Here is a 23636-nt window from a genome sequence, read left to right as displayed (position 1 = left end):
TATGTGGAGGCAAAGAATTTGACCAAGAAAGTAGTGGAGGAAGAAAAGAGAAAGAGCTGGGCCTTATTCACACAGAAATTGAGAGATGATATGCAGGGCAGCAAGAAATTACAAAGCCAGAAGAAATAAGGAATAGATGGAGAGAGTATTTTCAGAAGTTGCTGAACGTAAGAACTGATGACAGTCATTCAATGGACGACCAGGAAAGGCAATTAGTCGATGAAGAAATGGATAAAGAAATTACATTGAATGAAATTGAAATGGCAGTAAGAAAGATGAAGAATGGAAAAACTGCTGGAATAGATGAAATTTCAGTGGAGATGATAAAGGCAGCTGGAGCTGTAGGCCTGCAGTGGACATATTGAGTTCTCAGGATTGTCTGGGTGAAAAAGGAGGTCCCTGATGATTGGCATAAAGGAATAATCATCCCAATTTTCAAGAAAGGTGATAAGAAAGGTTTAAGAACTACAGGGGAATTACTATAATATCCCATGTTGCTAAGATAATGGAGAGGATACTGGAAAGTAGGATAAGGTTGAAGTTTGAGAATCAGATACTGGAAAATCAGTTTGGTTTCAGAAGTGGAAGGTCAACAAGAGAGCCCATTTTCATTATGAGACAGCTAATGGAAAAGCAATGGGAGTACGGGAATGATATGGTGATGACATTCATCGACATTGAAAAGGCATATGACAGTGTTCCCAGGACTAAAGTTTGGGACAGTCTGGTGCAAAAAGGAATTGGACAGGGATTAATAAAAATGATCATAACAATGTACAAGGAATGTTGTAGTTGCATGCAAACACAAGTTGGCAGGACAAGTTGGTTCAAAATAACTAGTGGGCTGAGGCAGGGAAGTGTTCTATCACCAGTCCTGTTTACCATAGTAATGGATGACATCATGACAACAGCAAAAGCAGAATATGGAGGAAGAGAAATGAACATGATGTTATTTGCAGATGATATTGTGATTTGGGGAGAAGACAACAGGAAGGTTCAAGAACAGTTGGATGTGGTGAATGGGAAAATAGAAGAATGTGGGTTGAAAATAAGTGTAGAGAAGAGTAAAACCCTTGTTATGACTAGAGGGGAGAAAGAAGGGAAGGGTCAAATTAGACTTGCAGACAAGCCCCTGGAAGTAGTGGAAACATTTAAATACCTGGGGAGTGAATTAATGGAGAATGCCGGACTGGATACTGAAATTAGTAAGAGGATTCAAGCTGGAAGCTGTTTCTATCATAGTGTAAGAAACATGTTATGGGACAAAGATGTGCCAATGGAAGCAAAGGAAACTATGTACAAGATGTATTACGTACCCATAACTACTTATAGGGCAGAAACTTGGACAATGACAAAGAAGAATGAGAGTCGAATACAGACAGCCAAAATGAAGTTCTTGAGGAGTATGTTACAGAAGAGTAGAAGAGACAAAATAAGGAATGAGAAAATCCGGGAAGAAATTGAGTTGAAAAATTAATGATAGAATTGAGAAGAGCCGACTAAGATGGTTTGGGCACGTAAAGCGAATGAGTGATGAAAGAATGCCAAAAAAGGTGATGGAAATGCAAATGCAAGGAAGGAGAGCCCGTGGTCGACCACGATTGAGATGGATGGACACAATCCAATGCAGTATTATAGGAGGAGTGGTGGAAAGACTGAAGAAAATGGAGAGGAACCATATTTGCCCCTACCCAGCTACAGCTGGATAAAGGGAAATGATGATGATGATGACGAGGTAACATGATGTAACTCTAACCTAACTTCGCTAGAGTATAATATACAACTAACCAGAAGTTTCCTGGATGACTTTGAACACATCAAGGGTTATTTACAACCAATAAAGGTACTGTAACCTAACCTATAATACATGAGTTATATACACATGATTAAATTGAAATACATAACCCAGCCTTCATGAAATGTTGTTTCCAGTTAAGCCTATACACATAACCTAACTTGTATCAGGTAATTCCATGAACAAATAGAATTAATGGGAACCTTAGCAGATCATGATGTACCGGTATGATAAGTATAGTTTTGGGAGCCTCAAATGCAAAAAATCGTTCAAGGACAGTATGGTAACACTGTGGGTACCTATATGCAACCTGATGCAGAGACGCAAAAGAGTTGGTAGATTGCTTCAGTTCTGCCAAGACAAGGAGCTGGTCATCATGAATACATAGTTCCAACTACTATCTTGCCATCTGTACACCTGACAATCTTCACTTAACAGCCCCAAGCAATTATCAGCAGATTGACCACATCAGGATAAATTGTTTTTGAAACTGTGTAATGCACCGCATGTAAAAAGAACCATCCAGGATCTGACATTAACTCAGGTGACTGCAATTGAAAATCCAGCTAACAAAACTACTGTAAGTTACAAGTAAAGAGGGCTTATATGAAGAATTTGAAAAATCCTTGTCCAGTTGACAGAGGCAATAAACTTGTTGAAAACAAGGAAAAGTAAAAGTATGAAAGAACTACTGTACATCTTCAGAGATGACCACTCAGAATCTGATGATGTTGAGAAGTACCTGCAATATTCAGAGATTCTCACAGATATGTATGAACTCATTCTACCATCAATTCTTACTGCAGCCCAATTGTCAACATAAATGCCTTTGATTGATTTTAATAATCTACCCTTGATCCCATAGCCCCCAGTATGGTCAACATCTTTTCCCTCGGTACCCTGTCCTATGCTTTCTCTAGATCTATGAAACATAAACACAGCTGTCTACTACTCTCGTAGCATTTTTCAATTATCCGGCGTGTACTGAAAATCTGATCCTGACAGCCCCTCTGTGGTCTGAAACCACACTGGTTTTTATCCAACTTCCTTTCAACCACTGACCGCATGCTCCCTTCCAAGATGCCAGTGAATACTTTCCCTGGTATAATAATCAATGATATAACTCGATAGTTGTTGCAATCTTTCCTGTTCCCTTACTTATAGATAGGTGCAACTACTGCTTTTGTCCAACCTGAAGGTACCTTACCAACACTACATGCTAATCTTACTGCTCTATGAGGCCATTTCATCCCTGCCTTCCCACTATACTTCACCATTCCAGGCCTAATTTCATCTATTCCTGCTGCTTTATGACAATGGAGTTTATTTACCATCCTTTCCACTTCCTCAAGTGTAATTTCACCAACATAATTTTCTTCTTCCCCAAGAGCTTGGTTGTTTGCGACACCACCATGAAGATTTCCTTTTATGTTGAGAAGATTTTGAATATATTCCCTCCATCTGTCCAGTGATTGCCTGGGATCTATTATGAGTTCACCTGAATTACCCAAAACATTGTTTGTTTCCTTTTTCCCTCCCTTCCTAAGATTATTACTGTCCAGAAAGGTTTCCCTGCTGCTTGACCTAGCCTTTCAAGGTTATTACCAAATTCATCCAACAACTTCTTTTTGGATTTGACAACTATTTGTTTCACTCTGTTTCCTTCATCTATGTACAATTCCCTGTCTGCATCAGCCCTTGTTTGGAGCCATTTCTGATAAACCTTCTTATTACGTTTACAAGCTGCTCTCACTTCATCGTTCCACCAAGATGTTCGCTTTTTCCCATCTTTACACACAGTTGTTCCTAGGCATTCCCCTTGCTGTTTCCACTGCAGCATCCCTGTATGCCACCCATTCTCTTTCTATATCCTGCTTACTGTCCACTGTGTAGTGGTGAATAGCCATGTGCTTGAAGAATGTATTCATAACTGCTAAACCCATACTAGCACAGAAGTCCAGCAAACGCTTCCTATTCCTATTAGCTTTCATATCTATCCCTCATTTACCAATAACCCTTTTGTATCCTTCAGTTCTCTTTCCAACTCTCAGATTGAAATCGCCCATTAGCACTATCTTATCCTTGCTGTTGACCCTGACGACGATGTCACACAATGGTTCATAAAACTTGTCAACTTCATTTTCATCTGCAACCTCACATGGTGAGTACACCGAGACAATTCTCGTCCTACTTCCTTCAGATGATCCATGTAAACTACGAACAACAAAAGTGAAAGATTGCAGCCTTGTCCAATCCCTGTAAGTACCCTGAATCAAGAACTCATTCTACCATCAATTCTCACTGCAGCCTAATTGTCAACATAAATGCCTTTGATTGATTTTAATAATCTACCCTTGATCCCATAGTCCCCCATACTGCTTATGCTTGAATAATGTATTCATACCCACATCATTCGCTCATTTACATGCCTAACAGAAACTATGTTGCATACCATAGTATTCCTGAAGAGCACTCCTACCCCATACTCTGCCCTTCCCTTTTTAAAACCCATCAAGTACACTTTATAATCTTCTATCTCTTCCTCGTTATCTCCCCTTACCCGAATATCACTTACTCATAGCACATCCAGATGCCTGACTCTGCCAGTTCTATTTTCTTTCTCCCATAAGCCCCATTAATATTGATAGGTCCCCATCAAATTCCATTTCATTCGCCAAGTTGTTTCCAAGGAGTCCCTCACCTGTCAAATGGGAGTGGGACTCCGTTACTCCCATAGGTCCGAGGCTTGCTTAAAATGTTCTGAGCTCAGTAAATTCGTGAAACAGGATGCTACCCTACTTACACATAGTCCAAGTGAGGATCTCTCCTCTATTGTGTTAGGGACCACAGGTGGATTGTATAGTCATAGCTGCCTGAGCCCAAGGAGGGCCATGACTCAGAATATTCCGAGATGCCCACTCCCATTCTGTAGCAACTGGTATCCCGACTCTCAGGACCACTTACTAGGCCACTCAGCTGTTGCCCATGGTTCACGAACTCGGACGTGGCTACAATAGCCCACACCATGAACCAGTATTATTATTATTATTATTATTATTATTATTATTATTATTAAATAAAAATTTTGAATTTTACAGTGGTCGTACCCATTCTTCACTAGTTTATTAGCTTCCTCGGGAGATCAGTGGTGGTGTCCAACGCACGATCACAGGTTTGATTCCAACCAACGAAAGAGAACACTAAACCTGAAAGATTGTATTTCAATTTAGCAGATCTACCTATAAAAAGAAAACTATATTACTCCTATAACAGCAGCCCTGCAGTGTTTTCCTACAAGGATATAGAAGTAAAAGGGAGTGAAATACCAGCACTCTTATCTATATAATTACCGGTAAGTCAGAAGTATGTGGTGAAGAAGTATATACAATGAGGAACGCATGGTTTAGTTAGCAGTGGTGATCTGATAGAGCGAATCCTAGAACACCTATCCCCCTGGTCTCCACACGTATCAGACATACAGCAGCAAGCCGCATGAGATGGGTCGAGGGGAGATGGATGCAAAGCCTGGGCTGGAAGATCAGTCTCTGATGCCTCGCTCTCAGAAATACATGCAATGCTTTTTCTCATTGCTTTCAAGCTTTTTAAATGGAACAATGTGTCAGATGCTTATATTATAATGTGCTTTAGACTTCTACCATTATCATTTGAGGTTTGGGCTTCACCGATAGCCTTGGTAGCCCTCAGTATATGCCACTGCTTGTCTGAAAAACACAAGTCTGTAATGAAATTTAATGAGCACTTTTTAGAAATTGCTTAAACACTTTCAATTTTACATAAAGAAGGAAGTAATGAAACTAGACAGGAAGCCTGATAACTTTACTGTGCACTAACTTCTTCATGTTATGTTAAAAATCAGAGCTAAATATTCAACCAAATTAGAACCCAACATCAATATCCCTGCAATCAGTAAGCATTAATCTTTTGGGAATTCTGAAATATATCCAGGAAACTGTGATAATGTTGATGTGTGAAAGATAAAATGCAGAATGAATTTGAAATAATAATGCAAGAAAGGGAGTAGATGGAAAGTACCAACTACTGTGGCATTATGCTGCTCTCTTGTGGCCTAAAACTTCTGGAAGAAATCAGAGAGATTAGATTAAAAGGAATTGCAGAACCTTTATTGAAAGAGGAACAATTATATGGTTTCAAGCCCAGAATACAGACCTTATCTTTACGGTCAGGATGTTAATGAAAAAGCACTGGGAAAAAGGGAAACCATTATTTGTACTATTCCTAGACATTGAAAAGGTTTAAGATAGCATACCAAGGAAGTGTATCTAGGAATACCTATAAGAGTTGAAGGTTCGCAACAGCTTTATTGCAAAAGTGAAGATGCTGTATGGAAAAACCAAAATTTGTGTGCAAGTGGGTTGTTCAAATAGTCTGAAACAAAGGGAAAAGGAGGGAACAGCAGGACTTAATGCTTCTTTGCAGACAGTGTTGATCTGAGGTGAAACCAAAAAGGATGTGGAAGAAAGGCTGAAGAGATAGAGATGAGAGTTTGAGAGACATGATTTAAATATCAGCTAGGGTAAGACGGGGTTATGAAGACACAGAGGGGAGATGACAAACTACAAATGCTACTAAAAGACACCAAACTGGACAATGTTCCAAAGTTTAATTACTTTGAGAGTATAGTTTCAAAAGACAACCCTCACAAAATATGAGATAGACAATCAAATTAGCAACACAACACAATTTTACCACCAAGTAAGACAACTGCTGTGGGATAAATAAGTAGGCCTACTGCTGAAACCTAAGATGACACTATATAAATCCTATTAAACCCCCATCCTCCCATATAGCCTGGAAACTACCACGTTAATGAAGCAAGACACTCAAAACTCCAAGCTACAAGTTCCTATACACCATGATCTAGAAGACCAGGAAGAACAAGATCAGGGACAAAAACTCTGAAAGAAAGTGTGAACAGGAGACTCGCAACAACAAAAGATCCAGAAGGCAATACTGAAGTGGTTTGGCCATGTAAAAAGGATAAGTGTCAGCAGGATTGCAAGAAGAAAATACGAGAGGAAAGTAAAATGAAAAAGACCAGTGGGCAGCCCAGAAAAAAATGGACCGATCTATTTAAGAAACATATTGAGGAGAGAGGACAAGATTAGGAGAAGGTTATGAGAGAAGAGTGATTCATGGAAAGACACCAAAGATGGAGGGGTCTCATATACTGGTATCATACCTGGCCAAATGGAGTTGGTCAACGATGATGTCAATGAATTCACAGTGCTGAAAGTGACAACTGTGAGCTGGTAAACGGCAAATCCATCAATCAAATCGCCTATTGTTTTCTGGCATTTAATAGTTCAGAAATTCTCTTTCTATCCTGCATTTGAATTCCCTAATTCAGCACTAACAGGAATGATTTTCAGAAGAAAACAGGGGAGCTTTTGCGATTTTTTATTTGCACTCCCACGTAAAGATATCTCTAAATGTCACATATATGGATAAGATAATAGAACATATAAACTGTAAATTTGCTAGATGAAGCATGCACATGGTTTAGTGTGTGAAAACATGAAGTAATTAAAGGTGAATATTCCAAATTAGAACTAATTGACCTTCTGGATAATACCATATTTCTGCCAGTTGTAGCTTCAATCCTGAAGGCAGCCCTCAGCTTGCCAACAACTACATGTTTGTCCAACCCTTGTCCCGTTTCTCGACGGGGTCGGGTATGAGGTGAGATGAATCTGTCGTGGCAGATTTTTATGATCGGATGCCCTTCCTGATATCAACCTCATCGGAGGAGTTCATGAGATGAAATGAATGACGTGATATATGACAGTAGGGAGAGGGTGAAATCCGGTGCCAGCACATAGCCTACTCCTGTCAAATAGCACCAAGGGATCTGCTCAAGGCTTAATGTCTCCTCCGACAGACAAATCACCAACTACATGTTCAGTGGAAATATCATGCAGGTATTCAATTATTTTCTTACATTTTTAAGTTTAATACTGGAGGGTTTAGTGAGAAATTGTTATGCCTATTCAATTTCTTAACTTAATTGATATTTGATTCAGTAACTTCCATCTAATTATCTAAACTTGTTTTTCTTATAATTGTTTTCAAATTTTAATTTTAAGTCCTTCAAAAAAATTGATCATAATAAAGTAATTTTAAAATATATTATGTTAATTTTGTTGTAGCACTCCAAGATGTGTGGAAATACAAGAACAGCCATGACAAATTGCCTCAGCAGTTTATGGTATGATGTCAGTTTATCGAGAAAACAGAATTCAGACATGATGTGAGTACAAAAACTAACACTTTTTTTTCCCTCCATAATCCCATGTTATTTTAAGCCCTTAAGTTTGACGCCAAAGATGATAATTTCATACTACATTTTCTTTACAAGAAAGGATTTCCTTATAATTCTAACAAGTTATAACTTACCGGTACAGCAATGCTAAGAAATTTGTCATTTATTATGGAAATTCTACATATGCATTTAAACTACCTATGGTGCATAGAACTTCACTACATATTACCGTATATTATTTGGTTTGCTTATATGTCAGCAAATACTGTACTGTATTTGATGTCAGTCACTGTCATGTATTAAAAATGCATTGAAAAACCTTAAGGAGGGAGAGGATGGGCATAGAATAATATCCTTAAAAATTGTAAGCCATAGTTACTGAAAAGTGTTTTGTCCCTACTGAGATGAAAATCTACGGGCACCATTTAGCTTTTCTCATGAAAATTCTATCATGCAGTTTTCCACATCCAGGTGAAAAATCAGCAACTAAGCCACTGAGCTCTTTCTAGAACCAACACAAGTTTGAACTAACGTAATATTTCCAAAGGGATTTCAGTCCCGTCATTAAAATGAACGAAAGAAAGCTGAAACATTAGTTAATTGCTAGAGTGCAGTATTTCATTTTTCGCAACTACGGTAAGCAAGAATCTGACGGCTCTGGTCTAAGTTGCATCCTTGGTACGGTACTAAATACGAAGGGCTAAGAATAATAGGTTTTCTGTATGGGTAGCCTTTTAACATTATCTGTCTCTCCTGTATTTGCATTATCCAAACATTATCGAATATACGAGAATATACGAGAAAAATCCCCCAAACAGTATGACCAACCCGACTTGCTCTACTGACGATTCGAACCGCTGACCTCAAGCGCAGCATCTGCGTTCCTATCAGACCAGCGCTCAGCTTGATGAACTACAAAGTTCAATCAATTGATTTATCAACCGACGTAATACCCGTTTCGTCGTACGAGTATCGCACCGCTCCTCGCAATAACAGCCTGTAACTACATTTGTTTCACTACTCCTACCAAAGAAATGTCATTCATATCATTATCAACTACAGTCGGAGTGCGATATGATGTAGGCCTATTTAAAATACGCTCTCTCATCATTAGATCGTCAGGAAACAGTGGTCGTTATGGCAACTTACCTTCTGACACCGGAAGATGACGGGGTATCTTATTACTACTCCATATCCACCACATTTTACACACTAAGCGACCGTGCGATGTTAAATGCTTGAACTTCAGTCTGTAACTACAATTACTTTCTACCTTATCATTCTCATCACTCCCCGTGTTCCCAGCACTTTCCAACGTTGTCCGGCTCGTGAACTAATCAATGCTACCAACGTACATGCATCAACACTAGAGCCAACTGGAACTGAAATGGTTACCGCGTACGGGAACTGAATGCTGGGCAGAAATTCCAGTCAAATTTTGTAGTTGAATAGCATCCCTCTCTAGGATATTTAAAAATAGCTTATCCTGTCTCATAATGTAGTGACATACCAGTAATTAATGACGTACCCAATTTTGCCTATTTGGTACCGTACCGGTATCGTTCGTTAGGCCTATACAGATCATTTTGACATCGTCGTTGCCTTTCTATTCCCAACTTATCGGGTTCGATCCTGGCTGAGTCCGTGTTATCTAATAACCATGTTTAAGTGTGACATTCTGGAACGTTAAAGAATTCCTGCTCGACAAAAGGTTTTTTTTTTTTTTTTTTTTGCTTTACGTCGCACGACACAGATAGGTCTCATGGCGCCGGTCGGATAGGAAAGACCTAGTTATTGGAAGGAAGCGGCCCACTATCTCCCGATTACTGGATACTGGCCGCACTTAAGCGACTGCAACTATCGAGTTCGGTCGACAAAAGTAAGACCGGCAGCGCTTAGATTGGACGTAAAAGCAAAGCAAAGCAAAGCAAAGCAAAGCAAAGTCACCTGAATACAGGCCATGAAGGCTCTTGGAGGAGTGGAAGGTAAAGGCTTCCACCATTGTTAACCTCGGCACGTGATAGGGTAGAGTGGTTAGCTCTACGCCCGGCCGCCTTTGCCCCCGGGAATTAACCTGGTACTCATTTTTGGTGTAGGCTGAGTGAACCTCAGGGCCATATGCACCTCCGGAAGTGGAAATCTCGTTTCTTAAGTTTTACGACTTCCTGACGGGGATTCGAACCCACGTCCTTCCGGGCGAACCGAGCACGCCTTTACCGCCTCCGCCAGGCAGCCCCTAGATTGGACATAATATACATATATGTTAATATTATTCGTAGTTTCCCATTTTCATACCAGCTAAATGCTGGGTCTGTACCTTAATTAAGGCCACCGCCGCTTCCTTCCCACTCCTGGCCCTTTCCCGTACCACCGTCGCCATAAGACCTATCTGTGTCGGTGCGACGTAAAGCCATTGTAACCGAGCTCGATAGTTGTAATAGCTGTAGTGCGGGCAGTATCCAGTATTCGAGAGATAGTGGGTTCGAGCCCTACTGTCAGCAGCCCTAAAGATGGTTTTCCGTGGTTTCCCATTTTCACACCAAGAAAATGCTGGTGCTGTACCTTAATTAAGGCCACGGCTGCTTCCTACCCACTCCTAGCCCTTTCCTGTCCCATCGTCACCACAAGACCTATCTGTGTCGGTGCAACGTAAAGCAAATTGTAAAATAGAAAAAAGCCAGCTGTAAAAATTATTATTATTATTATTATTATTATTATTATTATTATTATTATTATTATTATTATTATTATTATTATTATTATTATTATTATTATTATTATTATTATTGTTATTATTATGTTCGGATGATATCAGACATCTTCCTTGTATCCTTTCTTTTAGGGAATTTTCAATACAGACTACTAGCATTTCAAAAATGAGTCCAAAAGGTTTGTGAACTAAATAAACACCACGACGGTTCTTCATTTGAAACTTTCCCAGTGTCTTTCAACCTTGAAATAATTTGAATAATTTGTTTAATCATATCTTATGCCTCAGTTTACTTCTCTAGCTACGATCGAGCCTATTCGTCTTCTAGCTGACCTTGACCAATGTAATCAAATCACTTGGCCTTGTCAGTAAGTCAATTCATACGCACAGTTCCACTCAAGTCTTCCCCTATTTCTTCTTGTTGGCCATTTCCCCAATTTATTGCGATCGGTACGGGTTGAGAATCTGATCCAGTTTTACGGTTGGATGCCCATCTTGACACCAACCGTATATGGAGGGTCGTATTCACTAGGGCTACTGCATGTTTCTGTGGTGTAGTGGATGAAAAGAAGTAGCTGAGCTACAGGAGTTACCATTCGCAGTTGAAATCTCCGAGCCGGTTGGGAATCGAACCCGGAGTCCATTGAACTAAAGGCCGGCGTGTTGTATTTTGATGATGATGATGATGATACTTGTTGTTTAAATGGGCCTAACATGTAGGTCATCGGTCCCTAATATTGTATTTTAATCGCAGATGGTTAATTTGAATCACCCGGAGACAGTGTGTTTGCATCTTCTATGACGAAGATAATGTTACGATTTTTCCACATCGTGTAACTATGACTTTAGCAGACAACCTACATTGCCGGGATCATCTTTGGCAAGTTAGGCACCCTATTGCACGTAAACAGTAGCGGCAATTGGGAAGTAGAAGCGGGAGGGTACAAAAATATGTAGACAAAAAAACGGGTGTCTGGAGGATATAGGGGTGGGAGTTAGACTACAAATTTGAAAAAAATAGCTACAACATGGTAATTTTTTAATGCTCTCTGAGCGTATTTCTACAGAAAAGTAAAGATTGACAAGTTACCAGCTTAACTGCGGTAATTATTATGATTTTTTAAAGATTTTGATTCAATACTATACAATAAAACTTTCACCAAAGAAACATTTACGCATGTATTTAAAAAATATACCCTTCCTTACAGCACATGCTACACGCTGCTGCGCGAGTCTCCACTATATTTTATTAGACTGTGACTACTTCCTGTTGTGCTATACGAATCGGTTAGCCGCGACGCGTGCATATTTCCGCTAAGGAACTTTAAATAATTAATTAAAGAAATAAAATCAATCACTCACTACTGATCTGCATTTAGGGCAGAATTCCCTATCTGTTTGTTTTCCTAGCCTTTTCTTAAATTATTGCAAAGAATCCTAACTCCCCTTCCTATGAACGAATATTTGCCCCACTTTGTCCTCTTGAATTCCAACTTTATCTTCATATTGTGATCTTTCTTACTTTTAAAGATACTACACAAACTTATTCATCTACTAATGTCATTCCTCGCCATCTCTCCACTGACAGCTCGAGCATACCACTTAGACGAGCAGCTCGTCCTGTCTTCTTTCTCCCAAGTCTTCCCAGCCCAAACGCTGCAACTCTTTTGTCGGAAATCACCCAGAACAAATCGAGCTGCTTTTCTTTGGATTTTTTTCCAGTTCTTGAATCAAGTAATCCTGGCGGTGGAAATAATTAGGTGATAAGACAACAAGGTATGTATATTTGTTTATAATTCCTGCTTTTACCCCACCCCTAATAGCCGTCACTGCACATAAACATAAGAATGGGGACGATGGGATTGAGCAACTACTGTTTATATTTTCTGTACGTGCATACACAGTATTTCTTGTTCTGTGATAGCAAGATATGAGCCCGGCTCCTTAGCTTAAAACAAGAAGTTACCATATCCACACTTAGGACCTACTCTAGGATAATGCTGAGATAGTAATTTAATTTTAGGGTACATTCAGCTCAAACCTATCTAAAATAGGTAATATTCAATTTCAATTTTCACAGCTTCCACAGGGCCTTCTAGGCTAAACTTTTGCATGCATGAATACAAAGTCCTTGTAATCCTAAATAATTATCAATATTCAGATAATTAAAATTGTTAAGGATGTTTTTGGACATTACAAATGTTTCTATTTTTTTTTTCACACAAGAGTACCGTTTCGCTCATATCTTCCACAATTTTCGACTGATTCTAATATTTTTTAAAAATTCTATATACTCCCAAATAATTGCGGAACAAAATGAATTAAGTCCTCTGAAACATTGTACTGTTAAGTAATATTTTTTAAACAATACTTCCGGTCATTCATTTTTAGGGATTTTTTCCTTGAAATACGGTACAGTATTTAAAAAAAGATCTGTCCATGATATTACTACAAAATTAATTCACTTTTTAGAAAATTAGAAAGTGATGTAAAGTACAAACATTCATGCTCATATCTTGAAAACTGTTCATGTTACAAGGGAAACCGTCTTGAAAAATGCAAGTTGCAGTAAATGAGCATTAAACTTTCAACTGAAATGAATGAAATCTAGAACATCCCTGATGCATACATGATTCCCTCTTGTGAGTTTCTCTGGGATGCTTCTTGCATCCTTAGTCTTCTCTTTACTTTCCTTGCCTCCTTTGTGGATTGTTGAGCTCTTTTAAGGCTTATTGATATGGCTGAAAGCCTGGAGGCAGTACTCTCCAGGAACAAGGTGTAGCTCTTCAAGAACTTTCAGTCTACTCTGCATACCATCATTGATGGTCATAACAGCATCATTTACTGCTATACCTACCACTTTATGCCCTGCAAAGCCGTTTTTGGGCAAATTCTCCAAATTTTGGAGTTTAAGGTTTCATTGTTGTTCTGGGTGTGGTCTCCTACACATATCTTCAGGAGTTCTATTTTAACTAAATCTTTAAACACATGTTTGACAACCTCCATTATAGAAAGGGGTATTTTTGTTTTTGTAAGCCTGAACTTGCCCTTCCACTATGGCATTTTGGAAAGAGCACCAAGAATTAGGTACCTTTAGGCAGAAATAATGGTTTGGTTATCATCTGAGGATGCTTTGTGATACGATACAGCCCGAATAACCTTCCTCATCTTATTTACAGAATTGCAGTTTTCGCTGTTAGCATTCCCATAATAAACAGTCAAGGTATTTAGGGTACCAGTACTTTAGCATCTGCCAGACGATTCCTCTCTGAAAGGGGTTTCCCATCGTTCAAAACTTTCCCCTTCTAATCCTGCTTTAATTTTTTTGAGGCGAGTGCCCATTCTCTTCTGTACATGACCAACATATTCTAGTTTTGTGATAACCACATCATGTCCATATGGTTGATGGTCAGATACAGCCTTAAAACATTTTGTGTCGCCATCACCAATACAATTTACATACTGCAGATTGTTTAGCCACAGAGTGACTGAAAATGCCCTTCATCCCAGCAGCGTGCTAGTATCCACTGTTACCACTGCTAACTGTTTGAAAATATGAAAATCTAGTACCGGTACTCTTTAATATTAATATTTAATATATTTGTTTCTTCGCCGGGATGTGTCGCGAGAACTCTATTGCGGTAGAGAGCCACCGTCAAAGCTGAGAGAGAGAGAGAGACTGTTACCAACTCTAGGCAGTGGATACGCGTCGAATCTCTTCTACCAGCTAGGCGAGTATTACTGCACCTGCGCCAAGCAAAGCCCTTCTCCCTCCGACACTGAGATGTACCCTCGTACGTTCTCTCGTCATGTTACCACAATGCAAAGTGGTAACGAATACGGTACTTAAGACGTTGGTACTGATCAGTTCTGTCCGTTCTTTCCGCCGCACTCAAAAGTGTACAGTTATAATTTGTGTTAATTATTATTTTCGATATAACACGACGTGACTTTTCTTGTTAAAGTGTGAACTTATATTTAATTTGTCTTGGGTAAAGGTATCATATAGTACTGCACAACTTATTAAACGTTAACATGAGTGCTGTCACTTCCATCTCGAAAATAAGTGTGTTCGTGGTCCCAGAATGCTCATATATAATAGAAAGTTTAATGAACACACCAATTTTCTGAGGAAACTTTGAAGATAAAGAAAAACGTAATTCAAAAAGTTAGACCCACGCCTGCTCTTAAGAATTTAGTCAAGAGATCGAAAAGAACAGTACGATATTTTCATGACTCGTGCTAGAGAGATCTGCATAGGTTATCTGGTTATGCATAAATGAAAAAAACTGTATTGTTGGCCGTGTGTTCCATTTTCCGCAGGAGAGAATGCTTGGAAAAGCGACGGATCAAATATGTTTCCACACATTACAGGATTCCTGTGTCATTATTTTACACACAGCCTGACAGGAGATAAACTAGCCAAATTAACACGCGAGACCTTACAGGCAGTTAAAGATTGTGTACTCCAAGTCGTCCGAACTGTGACAGACAATTGTCTAGTGAATGTGGCAATGTTTCACTCCTTGTTTGGAAAGGAAGGAGACTTTGTACATCAACTTCAGCACCCATTGAGATCCCAGTAGTCCTATTTTTTTTCAGTTTTGACCCTGGCCATATTTAAAGAAATGTAATGCACCCGCCCCTACCTAACTGGCACCGGCATGATATCTACAGGGCGTTAACGGGTTGGAATAAAACAAAATAGGCGCTTAACTAGACTTAGCTTAAAGGCATACAGGGTAGGAGACGGATCATACCTAATTACAATGAGAACACATTCGGGTTAAAGTTTAGATTAATACAAGTGGTTTATTAGGCCTTAATGATGATGATGGTAATGACGTATTTATATACAAATGAACTACATGGATTATTATCAATTGTTGTGGTTTGTTATCGACTTTTAGTCGTATGTGATGGATCCGAGTATTATCTATCGCAGAGCGATCCATTATGACGAGATTCGAACGGAAAAACACTTATCATAGACACTGAGGCTATGTGATATCATTGACCAATAGGATTAACATGCATGCAACGAGTCTGAGCAATCCCTATGCTAAACACACAACTATTCCCCAATAAAGTACCAAGAAGGAACTCATAAAAATGTGGAACAAACGCCCGGGTTTGAACCGACCCTTACTTGTATACAATTCACCACCCCGATGGTCAGCACCATCGGCAACTCAATTATAATCACAACAAGATACATAAACACTTAGAGAACACAAATTATATACATTAAACACGTGAGACATCCAGCCTTCGGTTGAGCATTGGGGTACCAATGCCGCTGTCGGGAACTGAACTGACACCCCTTTGGATGGAAGTGGGACTCTGAAAACCCTAAGCTACATTATCCTCAAATGAGTAATGACAGTAAATTAACAAGTACTGGTAACAATCGCCGTGTCATTTATTAGCGACTACATCATTCTGGCGTGTTGAATATTTCCATTATTAGGCGACTCTTCCGGGCCTCGTTCTCTTTAACACAAGGCTCCCCCTTCTACGAGCGGACGAGCATACAAAAAAAACCAACACTTCTCCTCACTAGGTCAACTGCCCCAACCCCTGCACGGCGGGTGGTCAATGGCCTCGGCCTTCAGAGGCATAACGCCCTTTCTTAACAAAACACCCCATCTCGGGGATCGTTCACTAATAAACTGAGCTTCATTGTTCATTAAGCAAATTACATCGGCTCTCAATACTTCACTTCAATTCAACACACACATTCGTTTACAATATCATGATCCCGCGACACGACACCGGTTTCTATGATACCAATACTTGCATGATTACCATAATTACAATTTATTATTATTATTATTATTATTATTATTATTATTATTATTATTATTATTATTATTATTATTATTGGGTTCATCATTACACTATCTCCCTACACGACTTACCTGGAAATTAGACCATACTGCGTGATCATAATTAACTTCCTCGTAATAACGGTGTAATTAATCCATATCTAAATTGTGATTTCTGATAAAATCGTCACACGGTAATACAATTATGAATTAAATATTCCTCAATTTGCACTTAAATTGTGATAAGCTTGCCAATTAAAATTGTACAATTCCTATCTAAATATATGTCAGTGGAGGCCTGTGGTGTCAGTTCCGAAGTCATATCTCGTAGTTCTGGGTGCTCACGGAATAAAATTACACTACTTACCAGCCATGCATTATCAACGCTGGACTAACTACAGCCTAACTTGAATTACTCTGAATTACTAAAAATTGGTTTCCTGACGCATCAATAATCACAAGTTTCCCCAAATAAAATGATTAAGTCAATCTACTACTGCATGCAAACTTATCGTATTACACCTTTATTTACAATTGATTGCTCAGACGTGTTACTAATTAAATAAAGTAAATAGAAGCTACGTGTATCATGGTAGCACATCTACATTACTGAAGTTACAATCTCTAACATTATAGCGTCAGGTAATGATAACTGTTCCCCGCCCAATCTGATCACGTCATATTAAATATGATTAATACTCATCTCCATCACTTGATGACCCGTTGTCAGCTCAGGAAGTCCATTGCTGGTTTAGTGCTGACCCATAGGCACCAAAGCAGTTACTGGAGGCACCATTCTTCTTTCCAACCGGGAGTCCATTGTTCTAGGTTGACGAAACCGCTGGCAGTATTCCTGAGGCACACAATACGTCACTATTTATTCCAAGATTTGTTTAGTTACATTCAGTGTGAACGTCCAGCCACGATGTCGGACCTCACTCCGCAATCCGCGGTTCAGTATCGGATTCCGCGTACCTTTGTTACTACTCGACACAGTAGCGCCGTAATAATAATAATAATATTATTACAAATTATATTAAATGTTCGCGACACGTCCCTGATCTTTAAAGTTTAGACACTAGCATCGCGTCTATCCAATCTCTGCAGTATTTACGCACAGTACACGATTTCACTTGTAAATTAAATTTAAATTCACTCAAACAAAAGATCGCTGGAAGCTCGACTGCACATAGCTTCGCCGTCTGTAAGCCACGAGTCCCGACTGACTCTTGTCCCTTCCTGCAGTAGTTTTTACTAGGGGGCGATACCCCTTCCACAAATTTGCGTAGCGCCTATTCCCGGCGTACTCGAGGTATAATAGTACGGGTAGTCGGTGACCAGTATCTAGTTGGTGCGATTGAGACATAACCACTCAATTATCCTTCGGCGAATCTCTTTAAATTAATTAAAATATGTTCTGCTTCCCCTACCACACGGGGTGAAGTCCCTCCGTCGAGGACGTGTCATGAGACTAACCAGATGGCCCCAGTACTTTTCCACGCAGAAACAACACAGTATTCTTTCTTCGGCTGAAAGTTATCACGGAAGAAGACATTAAACACTCTAAATAAATGTCCCAGTAACATTTATCCCTTTTAAATCGGGAGACGACCCCCTAATATGAGTTTTATTAATTTTCTGGATCGTAGGTAATTAAGTTGGCCAGTCCGATTCCAAGATGGCTCCTATATTCCGTTTCGAAAAAATTAGTTTTCCCTCATTCTGTGAGCCTTGAGGAGGGATGTCTTCTCTCGAGTGATGTCACAGGGAATCCCCATTCATAACCCCTCCCGGGTCTAAGTTAGCTTGGCTTCATCAGCGGGGCCCCCGCTACACAAAGGATAATACTGCGCAATAAGTCGCAGACAAAGAAATCTCGTAGAATGATTTTAAAATACACAATTTATCTATCTCAATGGTATGATCTCTATTAATAATATGAATATTAATCATTTTCAGCGTTCTTTCCCTTTAATAGCATTGCGTGCGTAATTACGGAGATCGATATCAACCCAAGGTCCTTGGATCATGCCCCTGTCGGGTTCAGTAAGTTCACAACACGTGAGCAGGAATTTTAAAGTAAATGGTAACCTGGTAACTACAGAACATGCGAACAAGCTGTATCGCCTGAAAAAACGATTGGTAGCAGTGAAGGCTACCAAGGCTATCGGTGAAGCCCAAACCTCAATTGAGAACGATGGAAGTCAAAATTTCTTTTTTCTTTTATTATCTTCTCCATTTCCTACCTTGAAAGCCTTGAAGGCGGTCATGAACCGGGGGTGACAGTGGTTCTTGAGCGGCAGTGGTCTAGTGCCGGGGATGTCTTGGTATGACCGCGACAGGATAACCAGTGCCGAAAGGAGATATGGGATTGCCTGGTGGGTTTAGGGAGCTTTCTCATAAGAGAGTACTGGAAAATAATTTAAGACACTCCTTACGCTTTTAAGGTAATACTCAAGTCTTGAAGTGTTTACTCACCTCAATAAGTAAAACCAAGATTTTATTCAACGAAGTACTTAAATTACAGCAAGTAAAAGCAAACACTTATTTTTATGCAACAGACCTAACGATGTTTCAAACGTACAGTATACTTTAACATGACTAGATGTAAGGATTTGACACAGTGGCAAAAAGGGGCAATCGTGCTTGACCGTGCCCAGGGCCATACGGTACATACAGTGGCGGCGATAAGGACCCCGAAGACCCCGCGGAGCGGGGTGCCCACGGCTTGTGAGGGGACCATGACTGTTTCGTAATTCAGTAGCTGAAGAGTGATTTTATATATTGATAAAGCTACAGGACACAACACAGTATTATTTTTATTACTGAGGGTTATTCCAAACTTAGGTCGTCATAGTGTAGAGCTTCTTTCGGCAGTAGGAGTACGGTAGTTATTTCTGAAAGAATGTGAGTTTCCCAACCTGTTCCAATAATAAGCATCCCTTACTGCCACTCACAACAATCAACAAGGATTTTGAAGTAATTAGTCAGTTCTGAGAACCCAGTAGTCAACGAAGATGCGATTTCAAAGACATCCTCCTTATCTAAACTTTAAATACGAAAGTCTCGAGCAAGGGCACCCATGCCGGGGCGCAAGAGGGGGCCGCGGCCGCTCTATGGGAAAGGCAAAAATCTAATGTAGTCAGATGTTTTTCTTTCAATAAAAATTATTTAAATGTCGGTATTACGTAGAGTTGTAGTACCGCCCCCACCAACAGGAAGAGGATATCATGGGTGTTATTCTACTGTGGAGTACAAGTCGCCATTCATCTTCCAAAATTTTAAAAATACTACATACCCTCAGGTCTAGCCCCCCCCCCCAGCCCCCTCACAAGGGCGCCCATGGTCTCGAGCCAGTTTATAACTCTCGGCAGTCAGCGTAGGTAAGTAGGCCTATGAATGACGGTTGAATTGTAAATAGTAGTAAATTATTTGGTCGTAAGAACGAGATTATGTCGTAATATTGTGACGGTCAGCGTGTTTTGATTACTATAATTGGTAGGTGCATTTCTTGTGTGTGTGTGTGTGTGTGTGTGTGTGTGTGTGTGTGCGTGCGCGTACCATATAAGTGTATTACTTTAATTCCTTCTGATTTGAAAACTAAATTGTGTAACATTATTATCATCGTCGTTGTTGTTCATTGTAATAATATACAATCTTGTACGACGAAATAAACTTGTAACTTTCCTTATATTTAACGAGGGGCCCATTTTTAATCATTGTCGGGGTGGGGGTAGGGGGGCGAGCTTCTTAGCGCCACTACTGTGCGTGAAGTTGCTGGATTTGCTGGTGTTTCGTAGCAGACTGTTCAACGTGTCTACAAGCAGTGGTGCAATACACGAGGCCAAGAAACACGTCAGAATTGTGATCGGAAACAGAACCTGACTGAGAGAGACTGGAGACGCGATTCGCGGCTTGTGAATCAAAATCGCTTCCAAACCCGACAAGAATTGTTGCAGTCAGTGAATGAAGGTCCATCCTAACCTATTGGCGAGAAAACATTGCGACAGGAACTGCATACAATGAACATTTGGAGTTGGATACCAAACAAGAGGCCATTGCTCACACAGGTGCATACAGCTGTGCGTCTTCAATGGGCTAGAAATCATCGAACGTGGTGAGTAGCTGACTGGCCGAGAGTAATAAAATCATAACAGGAGGAGTCATTTGCCCTATACATAAGAGACGGGGTGAGATATCAAATCCAAGCAACTATAGACGGATTACGTGGCTAAGTCCACATGTACGACACATACAGCACCTGCGACCCCACCAGAGTATGATAAAAGTGATGAAAGAAGAAGACAGTTTATTGGGAAACCACAAATTTGTAAGGGAACACGCAGCATGTTTGCTTTTGTTGATTGGTCAGTTTCGCCATTCTCTTCTTACAAACGACCTGTCAACCGATCGGATTGATATCGAGAGCATTTGGAAACTTGGCTGTTATGTCATCAAATAAACTGTTCATGGTTTTGGATGTGTGTGATATGGAGCAAGTTCTTGTTAAAAGATGAGTGACTTATTTCCTTTAATTCTAGGGGGACCGGGCGAGTTGGCCGTGCGCGTAGAGGCGCGCGGCTGTGAGCTTGCATCCGGGAGATAGTAGGTTCGAATCCCACTATCGGCAGCCCTAAAAATGGTTTTCCGTGGTTTCCCATTTTCACACCAGGCAAATGCTGGGGCTGTACCTTAATTAAGGCCACGGCCGCTTCCTTCCAACTCCTAGGCCTTTCCTATCCCATCGTCGCCATAAGACCTATCTGTGTCGGTGCGGCGTAAAGCCCCTAGCAAAAAAAAAAAAAAAAAAAAAAAAAAATTCTAGGTGGAACATGTGGATTCGACGAAATTTCTCCAGCTTGTTCTATCTGCAAAATCCGGCCCGTATAAATTTCGTCTGGTTTCTGTAATAAGTTTAATTCAGGTGTGCGAGTTATTAGCCCACAGCACCCTAAGTCCAGTGGAGGGGCTGTCTCCTGTCTGCTCTAGACCGCAGGATTTTTCTGTAGGGGTTATCTCCCTTAGCCTTTAAAGATCCCTCTTCACCACAAGGCAGTGGTTTCTTCTTTATTTCTCCCCAAGAAGAAGGGTTGCCACATCCGCCAGCTTCGCCGTACCAAAGGACTCCTTCTCCACCGTTGCTGCCGTTGAGGTCTTCCCCAGAGCCCCGTTAGCCGTCACTTTTCAGGGTTCCTGTAGGGCCTTCACAGCTACCGTATCGGTCATGGGGCACACACAGACCCCACTGTACATCACCCCTACAAGCAATCCCCTATTTCATGCCGTTGCCCACCTCCCACGACGTGGACGAGGGGTTGGCCTTCTGGGAGGCTTGTTAAAAGATACCGTCACTTAAAGATCCTAGCCCCTTGTGGGTACATCTCCAGGACATCACATATCGTGGATGTTTATAGATATGTGCCCAATTCTTGTTCCATTTCTCTACGGCGTCGGGTATTAAGTAAGATGTATCCTCGTAGCGAGTTTTTACGACTGTATGCTCTTCCCGACGTCAGCTTCATCAGAGGAGTTAATGGGATGAAATGAATGACGTGATATAAGAAGGGAGAGGATGAAACTAGGTGCCGGCACATAGCTTACTTCTGTCAAATAGCCTGCTGAAGATAGCATACTCCGACGGACGAATCACCATTAGCAGCGTCATATGCCCTTACTCGACGTGAACACTGCGTAGAGGGTTGGAAACGAAGCCAGGCTTTTGGTACGTAATCTAGTGATTATAAATTATATACATCCCCTCTCCAACCCTGCCGGCCAACATTCTAATGGTGAAAATATCTCCAACCAACGGGACTCAAACCTATGTAATCACGATGTCAGATCAGTGATCTCAATTTCCACGAGTGTCTCAAAATCGAGGCGCGATTCGGCTTAGATTTCATTTGTATCATTCTTTTCTTTATCTATGTAGGCAAGGAAATGCACAGACTAAATATAAGCTTTATCATAGGCCTAAATTCGTTTACTGCCGTGACTCTCGTGGCTTGACAAATCTTCGCTGTAGTAATGATAAGAGAGAGAGAGAGAGAGAGAGAGAGAGAGAGAGAGAGAGAGATAAAACTGTTTACCTTCTACTACAAGAAGTCTGCCTAGGGCAACAGTAAGCATGTTTGTTTGTATGTTTGCATATTTGTATTTAATCCGCATACTTCATAACAATAAGAGCCTCCGTGTCTCAGACGGCAGTGCGTTGGTCCCCTTCCACTGGATACCGTGGTTCAAATCCCGGTCACTCCATGTGAAATTTGTGCTGGACAAAGTGGAAGCGGGACAGGTTTTCTCCGGATACTCCGGTTTTCCCTGTCATCTTTCATTCCAGCAACACTCTCCATTCTCATTTCATAGCATATATCAGTCATTAATAAATCACTTTGGGAGTGGCGACACCATCGTACTAATGGCCTATATATGCTTCATTCATTATATCCCTGACCCGGTCAATGACTGAAAAACAGGTTGTACGTTTTCATTTTCATTTCTTAACAATAAGTCCATAAGGACAAATACAAAATCAGCTATAAAAGAAAAAAGAAAAAAAGAAAAAAGAAAAAAGGGAGAAGACCGAGCTCGTTAGCTGCAGTCGCTTAATTGCGGCCAGTATCCAGTATTCGGGAGATAGTGGGTTCGAACCCCACTGTCGGCAGCTCTGAAGAAGGTTTTCCGTGGTTTCCCATTTTCACACCAGGCAAATGCTGGGGCTGTACCCAATTAAGGCCACGGCCGCTTCCTCCCCACTCCTAGTTCCTTCCTGTCCCATCGTCGCCATAAGACCTGTCTGTGTCGGTGCGACGTATAGCAAACTGCAAAAGAAAAAAAAGGGGGGGGGGGAGAAGAAAAGAAGTAAAACGGGTGCGCTTACGCACCTCGAACCAAAGACACCCTTGTCGAAGTCACAGACGCAGACCACAAGATCGGTCAACAGTTATTCAGGCAGTTAAATTCAAAGGGCCATTTCCCCTTAAAATAAGGGCCAATGGCACA

At 40.5% G+C, this 23636-nt stretch overlaps 1 protein-coding gene across 2 annotated transcripts in view; it reads right to left on the bottom strand.

The window, feature by feature from the left end:
* The window catches only part of LOC136858360 (platelet-activating factor acetylhydrolase), a 109984-nt gene extending 100565 nt beyond the window's left edge, over positions 1–9419 (bottom strand). For both annotated transcript variants that reach the window (XM_067137841.2, XM_067137842.2), the window contains exon 1: positions 9246–9419. In XM_067137841.2, the coding sequence (XP_066993942.2) occupies positions 9246–9300 (55 nt within the window). In that variant the 5' untranslated portion in view covers positions 9301–9419. The remainder of the gene's footprint in view (positions 1–9245) is intronic.
* Positions 9420–23636: the final 14217 nt, after the last annotated feature.

This window comes from Anabrus simplex, chromosome 1 (genome assembly GCF_040414725.1).
Source record: "Anabrus simplex isolate iqAnaSimp1 chromosome 1, ASM4041472v1, whole genome shotgun sequence".
NCBI classification, from domain to species: Eukaryota; Metazoa; Arthropoda; class Insecta; order Orthoptera; family Tettigoniidae; genus Anabrus; species Anabrus simplex.
The sequence above is the reverse complement of the archived record's forward strand: the minus strand, read 5'-3'. Positions and strand labels throughout refer to the sequence as shown.